This window comes from Wyeomyia smithii, chromosome 2 (assembly GCF_029784165.1).
Source record: "Wyeomyia smithii strain HCP4-BCI-WySm-NY-G18 chromosome 2, ASM2978416v1, whole genome shotgun sequence".
Taxonomy (NCBI): Eukaryota; Metazoa; Arthropoda; class Insecta; order Diptera; family Culicidae; genus Wyeomyia; species Wyeomyia smithii.
Window position 1 is genome coordinate 125,038,077 of NC_073695.1, and position 17,338 is coordinate 125,055,414.

General features: G+C 37.1%; 2 protein-coding genes across 2 annotated transcripts in view; one reads left to right on the forward strand and one right to left on the reverse strand.

Moving 5' to 3' along the window:
- Positions 1–6,710, forward strand: part of LOC129725613 (ubiquinone biosynthesis protein COQ9, mitochondrial-like) — a 58,606-nt gene extending 51,896 nt beyond the window's left edge. The window contains exon 4 of the mRNA XM_055681646.1: positions 6,590–6,710. Coding sequence (XP_055537621.1) covers positions 6,590–6,628 — 39 coding nt within the window. The 3' untranslated portion in view covers positions 6,629–6,710. The remainder of the gene's footprint in view (positions 1–6,589) is intronic.
- A 1,036-nt stretch (positions 6,711–7,746) lies between these two features.
- LOC129725619 (uncharacterized) lies at positions 7,747–17,099 on the reverse strand. The gene is made up of 5 exons (XM_055681656.1): positions 16,780–17,099; positions 16,599–16,701; positions 15,891–16,024; positions 15,392–15,838; positions 7,747–8,705 (listed from the first exon to the last, which is right to left on the reverse strand). Exons 1-4 carry the CDS (start codon positions 16,831–16,833, stop codon positions 15,740–15,742), a joined length of 390 nt encoding a protein of 129 aa, XP_055537631.1. The 5' UTR covers positions 16,834–17,099; the 3' UTR covers positions 7,747–8,705; positions 15,392–15,739.
- Between the last annotated feature and the right edge of the window lie 239 nt (positions 17,100–17,338).

A 17,338-nucleotide genomic window follows, 5' to 3' on the forward strand; every position in this document is an offset into this window, starting at 1 on the left:
AAGTTACTTTATTCCTACGCGGATTGTGTGACTTGTTTATGGATAGTATCTTACAAAATGAATATTCAATTTACAGTACCGAGTAACCAAAGCTAAGCAAATTGAAAAATATATAGACTATATTTTTCGATTTACTTAACCCCGGTGAAGTAAAGCAAGAATCATTCATGAGGCAAACACAACAATATTGCACGCTTAGCCTTGAGGCTAATAGCGGTCTCGATCAACGAGATTAGTTTATTTTAGAGATTTTTTTTTTTAGATTAGAGAATTCGTTATCGATATTGTTTTTGGCACATTTTGCATGTGTAAGATAAGTACAACGATACCCCGTGATCCAGTGCTGAGTCGAGAAAATTTCCAGCTCGAAAAGTTCCTCGATTCGATTGGGAATCGAACCCGATATCACAACCGTGTGGGAGAGCAAGCCGACCGACATCGGTAACCACAGAGCCACGGGGACCATAAGGCAAACAACCCGAATTAAGTGTTTGTGAGTTGTCAGAAAGCTCTATAGGACAAGAAACACGTATGGCAATAAACATGTTCTATATTGTATATATTGTATATTGTTGTTATCTTTCTTTTTTGTTTGGCTCACAACATTCTCTCTGTCTATTTCTCCATCTAAGTTTTGCTAGTGCAAATAGACTTGTGCGATTTTTATACTGACAGTGGCAGCTTTTCAGTGGTTCCAGCTTCCAGCTCGTATCAACTAGCTGGCATCTCTATCTTATTTGCTTTGCTTCATCGCAGCTAACATCGCAGCGGATCCACGATGTGTGGGCCCCACTGACACTGACAGACAGCATAACATAGCGTATGAAAAGTGGCGGCGATCTCGTTTACACATTGAGATGTCAGCCCTTGAAACATGGTGCGATTTCAGCTAACTGGTTCGTATGCATAAAAGAATATCGATACAATTATCGCGGTTTTTAGTATCAATACAGCTAAGCATCGGATTCTCGTGTATCGATCTAAAAAATCGAGATATCGTCTCAAAAGTATCGATATTTCCGATACCGATACAATATCGCCCATTGCTAAGTAGGATAAGTACAACGATACACTATGCCTCAGTGCTGAGTCGAGAAAATTTCCAGCTCGAAAAGTTCTTCGACCTGATCGGGAATCGAACCCGATATCACAACCGTGTGGGAGAGCTAGCCGACCGACATCGCTAACCACGGAACCACGGGGACCACATACTCATACTCAATCAACACTTAATTCACGTACACAAATGCGCCAAACACTGTACTCATCACTAATTGGAATAATAATATCAGTATATTTAGTAATTTTAGTACTTATCATGAAGGGGCACAAGAATTCCTAAATCAAAAACTCTTCAGTGCCACAGTTAGGCCTCTACCAGGCTAAACGCCAACGCGAGCAATCGGGCGAGTTTTTTGCCGTAGGTTAATGAACAGCTCTGCTTACGGCTGTTCATTTACCTAGGCAAGAATCTCGCACGATCGCTCGAGTTGGCATTCACCATGGCAGAGGCCTTACTCGTGGTACATGCAAAACATCACCAACACCAATACATATCCTTTGATCTTCGTCTCACCTACGAGGCATGGTAATATTGCGAGTGGCGTTGCGCATACGAGCAGCAGCAAGAGTCTTTGCCACCGCTATAGGTGATTCGTATTCCCGTACACAACACACACACTAACACCACGACACTATGAAGAAGCGTATCAATCTCAAAATTTTTCAACTTCATTAATGATTATGCGGACTTTGATTTTCACTAGAATAAAAGCACCGGTTTTGGCCATAGCACCAGTTTTGGCCATGATGGAATAAAATTGATAATTGTGAAGAAGTATCTTGAATTACTCCTATTTTTAACTCTCCTTTTGAAAGTGCTGATGTTATTTGACAAATACATTACTTACTTAGCAAACAAATATGCGTATTTTACTTTTAATAAAGGAACTAATTATACTCTCCCAGGATTACTGTACAGTCTAACGTTTAGGTGATTTGCAAGCTATTTTTGATAGAGCATAATCTTGTTTAAGTTTGTACATTTCAATAAGCAAATTTTGTTACCAGCATCAGGCACAACTTATTACAGCCCATGGATAAAAAAAAGGCAATCTGGTATAATTTTTCTCTGCAATATCAAAAATAACAGAAGCTTCCAAAAACGATCAATGATCCATTCTTGGTCTCATATCAAAGCAATTCCATAATTCATAATTCTGATATTAGCCATACTAGAGACTGTGTTATAAAGAGATACGCAAAGAGAAAAGCAGTAAATATGGCAACCCTTTGCTAATATTCTATTCCAAACAATTCTGGCAACAACATTTAATTTCGCATGACTTTTCATACGCACTAGAAAGTGTAATGAAATTCCGAAACTTTGTAAGGATATATAACTGAGTTTCAAAGCTTGTTTATACATTTTTTTAGTTTTCAATGCATCACTCATAATACAAGCATAACAAACACATTTTTCATTCAAACCATAATTGCACGTGGTTCACAACAATTATACTGATTTCAATACACACTCTGTACGAAAAGTAACACTCCTGAGTTTGTTTACTTTGCACACTTGGAGCTTCGATTCGACGGTTCACTTGGAGTTTTCGACCTCACTCTTTTCGGGCTGTCATAAGATATCGCATGAGATTCGTGAAAACACAAAACTGGTTTTGGATAAGAAAGATTGTATTACTACAACACCGCTATGTGATATAATATTTCAGTTCTCTATTTGTTGTATTTACCGAAACTAACGCTGCGGACTTTTAACTATAGTTGGTAAATAATACGAATAAGTTTCTATGTGAAAAAAGCAAAGAGCGGAAGCTTATTAATAAAGATAAATGACAGAAGAAAAATTAACGTAGACCAATGATGTGATGTCAGTGTTATTAAATATTCTACTCAATTTAAATAAAATTCTAGCTCGAAGTACTATGCACTGCTAGCTATGTGTGAATATAATATTATTATTTAGTTTGATTAATAGATATACTGGCCTTATAGTTAGTTAAATAACGAAGATTTTCTGCTGATAAAATATATCTACATCGTAAAGTCAAATTATAAAATAAATTCGGGTGAATTCAACTTCTTCGCGAATTTGCCAAAATAGGAGCCCCGAGTGGCCAATTAAGAAATGCTATACCCAAAATAAGAGCCTACAAAAGTTTTTTGGTTGGAAAATATATAAACAAAATAACATAATTTTACTATTTAAACTCAATGTTAGTGAAAAATACAGGCGAGTTCATCCGATTTTCACGTTGAACTGATTCAATTACATATTTTTCGAAGGAAGCAGGCCAAATATCTTTCAATAATAACATACTATGGCCAAATCCGGTGCTTTTATCCTAATAGCCTCACTTTCACTTTCAGCGACCTGGTGCACTAATCTGATTTAATCGCACTTGACTCCGGTGGCCTTACTTCCTGAAAACTATGTAATTTTTCTTTGTATTCGCGAGACGGTCATTTTTCAACTTGTACGGGCTTAACAGTGTTGCCGATGTTAAACCAAATTATGTTACGTCGTGAATAAACCCGCTTTTCGAGTAATGCAGGACTTTTGGACAATGAAATGTTTCCCTAGTCACCTTAGTTTGTCCGCTCCGCTTTGATTCGCAGCATGAGAAAGAACATAGGTTCGGTTCCATTTAGGTTGGCGCTGTCTGGTGGTGGGTTCGGGAAACTTACAGTGATGAGAAAAGCTTAAGTGATGGAACTTTGTATGTCGGGAATTACGGAAGGCAATCTCAGGCTTCGTTAAGTTTTCTTTCGAGTTTGCACCTGTTTCGGCGAAAACTCGTGTACCACGCTGGACGCTGGATTTGGACCTGCATAAAAAGCAGTCTCATCCGGGCAAACTTCATCTCGTCGGTAGTCTCCGTAAGGAGTGGCGCTTAAACTACTCGCTTAAGCATGATCGGTTCGCGACGGCTACAATATTAGGCTAAAAAGTGAACTTCTGGAACTCTCAGATAACGTCACATATCTTGGGGACTCGAACCGAAAATAATCAATTGGATTTATTCGGCTATTGTGAGACCCAGAATTATTTATGCTTCACTGGTCTGGTGGACAAAAACATGGGAGAAAGGTGCTCAAGATAAGTTGGAAAAACATCAACGGCTAGCCACTCTCTCAATTACGGGTGCAATGAAAAGCACACCTACCAAGGCATTGGAAGCTCCACTTTTTGTGCTTCCATATGTACAATTAGAAACCGAAAAGAGGGCCTTACGGATCAATAGATCATTAAAGCTCTTTGAGGGTGACCTAACGGGTCATCTAAGGATTCTGAAAACTATTCTTATAAATCCCCCAGTAATCAACAATGAAGACTGGATGGAGAAAAGATGTAAGCTTGAAAGACGATTTCGAATATTTGAACTTGAGTGTGATGTTTGGGAACGCAGTTGTTTTGACCTCCGTCCAGTATCAATCATTTTCTACACAGATGGTGCAAGAATGAACAATCGAGTGAGAGCAGGAGTAACTGGCCCAGGAATAGACCTGTCAATTCTGATGGGCCAGTACCAAACTGTCTTTCAAGCTAAAGTCCAAGCAATACTAGAATGTTCTGATTGAATGTCAACGTGAATGTAGAATGTTCTGAAATATGCCTACGCAGGAAATACAGACACTCAAACATTTGCATTATGTCCGACAGTCAAGCAGCGTTAAAGGCTTTGAAGTCTGCGACATGTACATCGAAACTAGTTTGGGAGTGTGTTCAATCACTTCAAACACTGGGTTGTAATAATCAAGTAGACTTATATTGGGTGTGACCAGGAACCAGGTGTAGAGTAGATGGAAACGGAAGAACCAATGAACTAGCAAGACTTAGATCGTCTCATCAGTTCATCAGAACCCTTCTGTGGTCTATCAGCTTGTTCCCTTAGAGTGGAACTGAAAGCATGGGAAACTCTGAAAGTGGAATCCAACTTAAAACAAACACTTTCATTGGTAGGCAGTCGGAGCGTTTCATCATATCGAATGTTTCTATGACTCGCAAAATACTGGATCGTTCAAAGATCTAAGCGCGTATACTGGTTTAATAACAGGGCATTGTCCGAGCCGTTATCATTTGAAGGTTATGAAAAAACTTCAAGATGATACATGTCGAGTATGTGGCATGGAAAAAGAAGACTCGCAACATTTGTTATGCCGATGTCCGGCAATTTTCATTGAGAGATATAAGTTCTTCGAGAGAGAGCTACTGGAACCTTTTGAAATCTGGAGAACAAATGGATTAATGCTATTGGTCTGATTACAACGACCATTTCCAATAGTGATACGTTATCCTGACTTAGCAAGATTTAAAAGGTGGAATATGTCACAAAATATCAAAAAATTGGTCGCAGTGACGAAAATACCCAACAAATGAAAAAAATCTTTGTAACTTAAAATCCCTCTGAATACAGTGTTTAATACCACGTCACCATTGCATACAACCATAGAGCTGTATACCTTGGTGCCAAGGGGAGACATCTGGCTTCTTACTCTTCCTACTCACTCACCTCGATGATCCCTGTTGTATTTTCCGTAAGTGATGCCATTCACTCGGAAAATAGTTGAATGTTTTTAATGCTTTTTGTCAGCATTATGTACCATTCCTCCTGAGGCGATAGTTTTACCTCCTGAGGGTTACCAGAGAATCTGCATCTTTAATATACTTAAAGTCAAACGTGTCATCCATCAATGATTATGATTCATTCATTGACCCATTTGAATTGTACTCTCCGCACAAGCGATATGCCTCAACAGATATGTTCCAAACTCAATCCAGAACGGATTTAAAAGTAGAAATAATCTTACACTACACCATTTACTTCCGGCATTGAGCAGCGGTATGCTGTTCTTATGCTTCACGCAAAACCATATTATCTTCTTGCGCACTTTTAGATCTTCTGGTAATCGATTTAAGTGATGATCCAAGTCGGGTCTCTCACTACACGCGTATGTGTATGCTTTGTACTTTATTTTGAATGTTCACTTGAAAATATTTCAGATTATAACAGGTGACATCATAAAAAACATAAATCAAAACAACGAAGCATGTTGTTCAGCAACACTGCCAGCAAGCCTGATGATAAATTTTAACGCACTCGGGGTTTTCAATTTCAACCAATCAGCGAGTGGTTCCCAAAGTGGATGCAAATCTATACCCAGTTGTCTCCCCTTAGCCTTGGAGCAGAGCCTGACAAAGTCGTTTTCAATTGACAATTATCCGGTTATAGTGACACTTTGACCCGTCGCTCTCAATTAAAAAGCTTTTGAATCATTCTCAAGCAAGTTTTGTTTCGAAAATATAGAGCCTTGCCTTGAAGTATTTAATTTATTTTATTATATTCGCGAGAATATGAAATGTCATTACCTGTATGGTATATAGTCCTTGCTGAAATGTCTATCAGATTAATAAGTCAGCAGTTTCACTGTTATGTATACACAGAAGCTATGCGAGGATAAAAAGTATAATATTGGCGACACTTCCCCAGAATCTCATTTCCGCATCACAATCAGTTGTATTATCTTAAATTAATTTTTAATGTATTTTTATTTTTTATTCCAGGCACGGAATATTTTAGGACTCAATTTGGGAAGGCGATAATTGGAAATTCATACTATCTGGTCTCATCTGAGTGATACTTTTCAATTATACAGTTGCTGTTAATACAAAAGCTCAAAAACGATGACTCGTTCTATCTATTAACCTAGCAAGAAAACCCTCGGAACATTTACTATGTGACTGCGAAGCACTCTCAAAAGAGGAAATTTTTTTTTGATAAGTACTTAATACATACTTTAGATATTTGAACGACTTCTCTCAATAAGGCAGTGAACTTTATTCGTTCAATAATACTTTATTGAGATGATGCCTATATTCAGCAAGTGAAAATCATTCAATCTAATAGTGGTAAATATGACACCATGATGAGGCTTACATCAAATCGAGGCCCGCCACAATAGATCAAATTACTGGTCGTAGTGGAAAATGTATTTAACAGGATAGAAAAATCTTTTAAGAAAACCGATGATATAAGACATATGTACTGCTTCTCATGGCAAGTCCGTTCCATTTGCAATTTAACAATTTTGATTTATTCGATGGAATCATCACCTTTTCATATTTTCCGATAGTATATATAATTTTGAATACTCCGTTCTCAAAAACTATGAAAAAATAGCAAGTCGGTTTTTGAACGCAAGTCAGTCACATTTCATGGACGAAACTTCTTGGACGCTCGTTGAAGGCCAATGATTGCGAGCAATATCATGCGGTTAGACAACTTGTGTCACTAAAATCACGTGTCATGCTGAAGATTAATCCTCCTGGATGCTTTGGCGATGATGAAAGAGACATGTTGCTTATAGAGAATTTTCCTTCTGTAATTATCCACGTTCGACCTTTCGCCTTTTTTGTGCATGGGAAACATAAAGGGTGGCAACATAGAAGTGATGCACGTTTTCGAGTGCCCCTTGTTGTATTTTCTGTCACAGCATGACAAACATCTGAACATGTTTTGAAATAGAAAATCAGTTTTCAGTTTCAAAAAATCTTACGGTGTCTTACAATGGGGGGAGGGGGGGTCGAAAAAGTGGAAAAATATGCTTACGTAATTATTGAACGGCCCCTTACGTCAAATATCAAAGATCATTGTGTGATACCATTTTATTTATTCATTTTAAACAAAATTACTTTTCTTCAACGACATGTTTTTTCTTCATATACATTAATAACATGTTAATATACGTTATTTTACTTAATCAGTGGCCCTTGCAAGTTTACTAGCCCTGCAATTATTTTAACTATAAAATCAATAAGATGAAAAATAAATGACGGCAATTCAGCATGAGGTGCGTACATCTTGACCTGAAACTCCTAATGAGGCGCTCTATGTGAATCCTTACACTAGCTATCTCCTTTGGTTTCAAAACATCTTCTTTTAATAATGCCTTGTCTTTTACAACACTTGGTGGACGAATTAGATGCCCTCCTTTGTGAGCGACTTCCACAGCTACATTTTTAAATCCTCGATCGGCCAAAACCCCAACGTTCGGTTGAATGTTATTTAAAAATCCGGATTTTCGTACGACTTTCTGATCACTTGCGCGACCGGGAAATCCTTTCGATATAAAATTAACATGACCACAAGGTGTAAACGATAACAAATACTTCAGAGTGTTACAGGATTTGTATTGAGGAAATGTAGCAGACTGTGCAATAGGGTCAGTAGGCTTTTGGATTTGTATTTCAAAACAGTCAATGATGCTTTCAATTGCACTGTATTCTTTGAGGAATGCTACGGGCAAAAATTTTTTAATCGTCTTCCGATCTGGCCAAAAAATTATCTCCTCAAATTCCTTAGCTACTATTGGTACGTATCGATTGAATATTTGTGAAATTCTAGAAGAAGATATCATAAAGATATTAGATAACAATTCATATGGTTCATCTAATCTTATTTTTCTGAGAATAATCATAATATCCCGTTCACTAATATTAGTAGTCTCTGGTAATGCCTGCAGAATATATAATCCATTCGGTGGAATTCCTAAATATAACATGCATTTCACTTTCATTATGCTTATCATATACTTAAATATATCCTCCACTGGATGTTGCTCACGACCAATATCGCTCCGGTCACTGGGAATGTATTCGCTACTTACTGAAGATAGAACACCTAAAATATTTATATTTTTGATAAATGAAAAAAAAAGGATATATATATATATATATATATATATATATATATATATATATATATATATATATATATATATATATATATATATATATATATATATATATATATATATATATATATATATATATATATATATATATATATATATATTTATATATATTATTATGAAAAGACGAGCCCAGCCGACCATGCCAACACGCCGCGTCGATTCGGACGCAACGATCGATGCACCGTAGAAATGATGAGCCAGGAAGAATCCAGCGTAGCAACAACCCAGGAAGGCAACGTAGACACGACCAACGAGTACCAACGTGGAAGACCCATCGAACGATATTGGTTGTGCTGACTAGGTAGATTTAGTTAATAAAAGGTTTAGCGATAGGAATATCGAGTCAGTCTCAAGTGTGCGTTCTATTGTAATCGGTCTTAAACGTGAATAAATATTTTTTTTATAATACTCGTAACCATTCGAGCATTACTGGCGCAGTCGACGGCAAGTGCGTGGAAGTAGTGAAACGCTAAATTTCCTAAGTGCGAATTAAGGAAAAGACTTAGTGCGGAAAAAGCAGTGCTAAGTGAACCGGAAAAAATACAAGTCCAAGTGAAAATTAGGACTTAGTTAAACAAACCAAAAGTGACTATCAAGTGATATCGCAAATAGAAGCTGCACTTAGTGAAAATAAGCGCAGTTTTAACAAATAAAAGCGCTTGGAAACAGAGCACCTCACGAAAGCCCAACCCGAGCAACATTCATCGAGAATAACCGGATCATCGGCGAAGCCACTGGTGAGCGCATATCACTCAGTTTGCGCGATTCGGAGCGACGGAAGGACCCACACACATCTACCTACAACCTACCAGAGGACCATACTTGAGACTCCAGATGATGCTGAAAGCATTTCTGTAAGTAAAACACTCTTTAACTAAATCTAAACATAATTCAATCGTCACTTTTCATCGAGACTAGTTGCCGATTGAATACCACATATCACAACGAAGTGTGTGAAACTCAAAATAAATTGTGAAGCTAGTGCAAGTGTGAGCGCATATCTAACTTAAAACTGGTTCGCATATTGTTTAGTTCCCATAACAAGTGAACAAACAAATCTCACTTCATTTAAAATGGAGCGTGAACTTATGATCTCCCCAGACCTCATGCCAGCACCAGAACTGGACGAGTTAGGAGACCATCAAAATGCACCACCACAGGTGCAACAACAAGAAATAACAGTGGAGCAATTGCTTCAACATATTAGAAACCTGACTGACACCCAGCAGGATCTTGTTTCAACCATTAGGCAAATGAAAGCCAAAGCAGATGATCCATTCCTGCAATTTCAGACACCCGATCCGATTAAAAACTTACCAACTTTTAAGGGTAATAAAAAAGAAACGAGTGCATGGCTCGAAGACGCTGAGAACACACTCGGTTTGTTCGAACGGTATCGTGGCCAGGCAGTATACTCTCAACTCGTTAGAGCAGTTAAGAACAAAATCATAGGGGAGGCAAAGGAAATCCTGATTGCCGCGGGTAACCCTAACAATTGGATCGACATTAAAGATGTCATCCTAAATTCTTTTGGAGATAGACGTGATCTCACGTCTCATATCCAGTCGCTATTCTACATAAATCAGGGCAAGAAAAGTTTGCCAGAGTACTACAATAAAATCAAGACCATCGACACTGCCATTAAATCCACGGCAGCGACGATGGATGATTACAGACATTCAACAAAAGCAATTAACAACCTCGTTAGTCTTATGACGCTTACCAGGTTTATTGATGGCTTAACAGATGACCTTTCAATGCACGTGAGAAGCTACAGGCCAGAATCTTTAGAGGAAGCCTACGCCATCACTACGCAGTATGCGAATGCAGCATACAGACGTACGCTAAATAAGAAGCCGACAATAGATAACATGGACAAACAAAGGTTTCATAATAGACAGGCGAAACAAAACAATTACAACAACAACGGCAACTCGCTTAATGCGAAACCTGCCAACTCCAATTCCAACAACCCAAACCATTCAAAAACATATGGGTCGGGAAAATTTAAAACGAGAAGCTCACCATCAGACGATGACGTCTCCATGAGGACGGCGAAATCTCGTGTCGAGGTGAATAACCACGACAATAAAACAGAACGCGAAAGCAAACTTGAGGAAAAACCTGACACCTCAAATCAGCTGGAGGAATCCGTTCTAGAGTCGGATGACGATGACTACTTCGTCGACGACGAGCTAAATTTTCAGGTGAGCGAAGCACTAAAAGCAAAAAGGTAAAGAATAACAACAACTTCATACCCTATATTACAATTCCAACGTCGAAAGGTGAAATGAAATTTTTGGTCGATACAGGTGCGAACAAAAACTATCTTTCACCAGACCACGTCAATATAGAAAACTGCAAAACCGAAACGGGAATTAAGGTGACGAACATAAAAGGAACCCACTCAATAAACAGATCGGCCTCTTTCGACCCGTTTCAAATCAACAAGAAATTGAAGTTTTTCATCTTTAAATTTCACAACTTCTTTGATGGATTGATTGGTTATGAGTCGTTAAGAGACTTGAACGCTCAAATTGACATTCGCAAAAACACATTAAAAATCGGGAGAAAGACCATTCAGATGAAAAAGAGATTCCCAGATAATCACAGAATAAATATAACAGAACAGGAATTTCAATTTGTAAAGATTAAAAAAAAAAAAAGACGGAGATTTTCTCATTAAAGAAGAAAAGCACCACGAAAACTTCACCATATTACCAGGCCTCTATAAGAGTGAGAATAATTTAGCCTTCATAGCAGTGCAAAATCATACCAAGTCCCCAATAGAAATCAACATAAACCAACTTCAAGCTAAAACTGAAAAATGTGAAATTATCAAGTTACCTGATGCAGACATCGCATCGAAGAAAATCAACTACAACATTCGAGACAAACACATGAATGAACTAGAAAAAGAACTATTAGCCATTGTATGGGCGGTAAAGCATTTTAAACCGTACCTATACGGACGAAAATTCAAGTTGGTGACAGATCACAAACCATTAATCTATTCCCTTACGAACACAAATGACAAGATAGTGAGATGGAAGTTAAACCTAGGAGAATTCGATTATGAAATCGAATATAAACCGGGCAAACAGAACGTCATTGCAGACGCACTATCAAGAAATAGAACCGAAACAAACGAAGAAGTCAACGTTAATACCTCAAGCGACGACTTAGAAACGGTCCACTCAGCGGACACTAGCGATGACTACTTTATAAGTTGCACGGAAAGACCAATTAATCTGTTCAAAACGCAATTGATCTTTAAAATGGCAATATAGATACCGATCTTCATGAAGAGGTTTTCACAAAATATCACAGATATACAATTGCTAGACCTCAATATACAGAGGTTGATATTGTGAAAATCTTCAAAAACTATCTGAACCCCAAAGGAGTTAACTGCATAAAAGCTCCAGTTTCACTGCTACAATTAATTCAAGAAACCTATAAAACACATTTTTCCACTAATAAAATTTTCAAAGTATTTATTTCAGAGAAGTTGCTAGAAGACATCCGTCTAGATACCGAGCAAGATGAACTTATCGAACAAGTCCACGAATTTGGTCACAGGGGGATAAAGGAAAATAAGAAACAGATTCTCCAAAAATACTTCTTTCCCGAGCTTGAAAGGAAGCTGAAAATTTTTATCACATCCTGTGATATTTGCAAACGTAGCAAATATGACAGAAAACCTCCAAAACTGATACAAAGAAGTACCTTTGGTGAAACTGTTTTTGACAGAATCCATATCGACGTCTTTTTCATGAAAGGTCATAAATGGCTCACAATCGTTGATTCATTTTCCAAATTCGCGAATATAATTGCACTCGAAACAAGAACCATTATTGACATGAAAAAAGCAATAACGGATCACATTAGACAGTTTGGAAGACCTGTAACGATTGTGTGCGATCAAGAACCTTCCTTTAAATCCATTGATTTTATCGGATTCCTAAACGATTTAGGAATAGTCGTTCATCACGCTAGTTCCTCCGAATGGCATTGTTGAAAGGTTTCACTCAACATTGATTGAGCTGTACAGAACTTTACACGCGAAGTACAAAGATTTGACATTAAACGAAATAATGAATATTTTAACCGACATTTACAACAATACTTTTCATTCGGCAATTAATCAAAAACCACGCGATGTAGTCTTTAACAAAACAAATATTACAAATAGCGAGGCAATCGCAAGAAATTTTGATAAAATTCAATCCGCGATAAAAGTTGAACTCAATAAGCGAAAGGAAGCACACGAGAATAAATTTGATAAAAATGAAACACCAAAAACTTTAAATATAAATGATAAAAAATACATAAAAATTGGTCAAAGACAAACCAAAGATCAAAACCTTTATGAAATTGCAACTGTTAAATCCAATGATGAATTCACTTTTACTGATGCAAACGATATTAAAATCCATAAAAACCGAATTAAAAACTAACAAAATAATAATAAAAAAAAAAAAAAAAAAAAAACTAAACATTTAAACCATCCCTTTTTCCTTTCAGAATAATTTTCATCCACACAATTAATGCTACTACATACAAAGAAATTCCCAACAGCAATGGACTGGTTGCATTCAAAATCAAAACAGCAAGGATCAAAACTGGATATGACAGGACATTACACAAAATCAATCTTAGGTCGCTAGAAGACAACGTAAAATATATAGAAAAAATTACCCAGTCATTCAAAACAATTGAACACTTAGAACAAACTCTTGTAGAAAAAATTAAAGTAGCCAACGGAAAACTTAGGAGTTTAAATACACACAGAACAAAAAGAGCACTAATAAATGCACTAGGAACGGCTATTAAAATCATTGCAGGGAACCCAGATAATGATGATCTCGAAATCATACATAAAAGCTTAGGAGAATTGCAAACACAAGAAAACAAATTAGTCCGCAACCAAGTCCGACAAATTCAAATCAATGAACTTTTTAAAGACAAAATCAACAACATTACAGATGCACTTGGAAAAATCAGCTCCAAAATATCAAAAGAATATAATTCAGTACAAGGCTTGAGATCAGATTTAGAATTCATTAACCTTATTTCGAATACAGATAAAATTATTCATATTTTAGAGAACATCGAGGAACAGATAGAATTTTCTAGAATAGGCTTGTTAAACAAAAATATTCTTTCAGTAGAAGAGAAAATGTACATTTTCGATAAACTTGTAAACCAAAACCTTAAATTGAATTATTTAGACGAAATTTTTCAGTACAGCACAGCTAGTATCGGCATCAGCAAAGGACAAGCAGTTATACTCATCAAGACACCAATTCTAGACGAGAAGACGTACGACCTTTTGGAACTTCATACCTTGAAAATCAACGAAACACGAATCGACACTCATATCAACCTGGTTACTAAGCATGGCGATCTAATTTACTCCCAAACATCAAAATGCGACATATGCGAGGGTAACAACTTGGTGGAAGACGAATGTATCTACAAAATTTTAACCCATCAAACACCAACATGCCCGCTTGTAAAGACGAAACAAGCATTCCAAGTCAATGAAATTGTAAAAGGCGTTATCCTGATCGATACCTCCGAAAACACTGAAGTAAGAGACTCTTGTGGAAACTCGAAGATGGTACGGGATGCCACCATTGTAGAAACCGAAAACTGTACCATTAGAATTCGCAACCTTACATTCTCTGGAAGGCTTGACGTAGTTCAACAAGACGAGTATCTGGTTCCAATCTACAGCAAACCTCTACAAAACACATCTTACTCAAAAGATGACGAAGAAAACTTTATGCTTCGGATCCTGAACCTAGAAGAACTCAGCGAGATTCAAATATCTCTAAAACATACACAAAAACGGGTAACATATGGAGGTGTCATCCTCCTCGCACTAACCTTTTTTTGTTTCTTCACTGCATTTTTCTACAGAAAAATACATGCGAGGGTGAGCAAGGAAAATCACACCAAGCTACCAGAACTTCTTACCCCCAAACATATAGGAGAAATAGACGGGACGGCTAAGACAAGTGAAGATACGCCTAAGCACGGAAGCAATGGAGTCCACACCATGACGCCATTATCCGAGGTCCTTAAACATCAAACGAGGACGCTTGATACTTATGGGGGGAGACGTTATGAAAAGACGAGCCCAGCCGACCATGCCAACACGCCGCATCGATTCGGACGCAACGATCGATGCACCGTAGAAATGAGCCAGGAAGAATCCAGCGTAGCAACAACCCAGGAAGGCAACGTAGACACGACCAACGAGTACCAACGTGGAAGACCCATCGAACGATATTGGTTGTGCTGACTAGGTAGATTTTGTTAATAAAAGGTTTAGCGATAGGAATATCGAGTCAGTCTCAAGTGTGCGTTCTATTGTAATCGGTCTTAAACGTGAATAAATATTTTTTTTATAATACTCGTAACCATTCGAGCATTACTTATATATATATATATATATATATATATATATATATATATATATATATATATATATATATATATATATATATATATATATATATATATATATATATATATATATATATATATATATATATATATATATATATATATATATATATATATATAACTTAATCTTAATTACCTGTATAGTCTGATCCTGGTGTACTCCAGAGACTGCATGGAGTAATTTGATCGATCTGAACGTCTCTCGTTGAAGGGCATTGTCCGGGGGTGTTGAAAGCGCTAGGAGTATGTTTATCGACGGTATAAATTCCTTTCTTGGAGCATTGCTTACTCTTCGAACCAGTTCTGAACGAAGTGCGATCAATGCATTGTCCATTGTTTTGTGAAGAATTTTGCATCGTTTCCTGAAAGCTTTCCTCTGGATCAATAATCGAGTTTGTAAAATCAGAATCAAAGGTTTCCACAGGACACGCCAACGGGTCGGACGCTGGACTTGAATTTAGGTTGGTTTCTTCGGGGCTCTTCTCTATCGATAGGTCGAGAAGATGAGGGTCAACAGACTTAATCTCGACAGGACATGCCAAAGGGTCAGATTCCGGAACCATAAAACTATACCGTTCAGCATCTAGAAGTAATACAAATTTATAAAAGTGAAATCAAAAATAAACCAAATATACTGTTGGCAAACTGCATTGATCAATTCCAAGGGCTTTAAACCATAATTGGCTAGTGTGTAGTTCCGCTGGGTACCGCCGTGGGACGGAATCTGCCAGATAGGCTTCCGCCGAATATGCCAGCAGGAAGCTATGAACTATGAACGCACAAAAATTATGACAAAAATACATATTCACAACATGTATAAAAAAATAGAAAAGAAATGCTACGTCACGTTTTAAGTCGTTAGTTATTTCGATTTTTCCATGCTATGAACTGGGAGAATTAACTAACTAATAAACTAATTTATGTATTAAAAGGACACTTTTATAACTGTTTGATGTTTAGTGCATTTCCAGGTTTAATCGAATGCAATATGTATGTTTATATGTTATGAAAGTGATAGAATTGAAAAGTAAAGTAGATTAACGGTGTAATGTAAAGAATATGTTTCACTTTTTGTTCTACATAAATCATCAAGCCGTAAACCCGCGGTGCAATCAATATTGCACATATCTGCGCTATGAGAAATTTCCCATTCCAAACGTTAAAAAAACGGCTGTTTAACGTATCTAGGTGGACACTGGTTTGTCGTTTATCGAATTACAACAAATTATGGTACGGAAATATTCACAATCTTGTTGGCCATTTTATAATAACTCAGGGTAACGATGATGGATGGAGAATATGATGTGAATGGTTTTGATGTACACTAGCGGTGGATCATTTACTTGGCGAGAATGGAAGATTTTTGTGAGGAACAATATTTTTATCTAACACGTAGTGCACTTTTCCTTTAGCAGATTTTACCGGCACTACATGGTAATCAGATTGCTGTAAATGGAAAAAATATATACAAACAAATTTGGAAAAAAGCTCTACTTTGAAATCTATCGTATAATAAATACTTACATCGAAATGTTGCTGGCACACAAATAGGCGCTTCCTTTTTCCAATAGCAGGCATCGAATCGGTGACACAAACACGCTGAAGCCATCTATTTCGCAAGTTCACGTCTTTGGGGTATGCAAAAAGGTGAACTTTTGATGAAGTCGAGTTGGCGGCACATTAGGGAACAACACAAGCCATTTTCAACCGTTTTTCACTTGTTACAATATATATTACAGAAAAATTAAAACTTTTTCTTCGAAGACCGAACTATCAACAACACATCGCCTTCTTTGTTTATAAACAAACGTCGGCTCTGTGGGTCTATAGTTGATTAGGGCATATGGTTGTCTCAGTTCATGATATTGGCGTCCATTGTAGTTTCTCGATAGCGAATAGTCTTGAATATCGACCTATCATTCGAAAATTGAAAACCTGTTTTTTGACGTTAATACAATAACAAAAACAAAACCGTTTACGTTGCCTTGTTTTTTTAGCTAATCTGAATCATACTACATAAACATCCAAATACCGTTAAACAACCCAATTATATTGTACACTTAACAGCTGGCTGCGAAGTCTG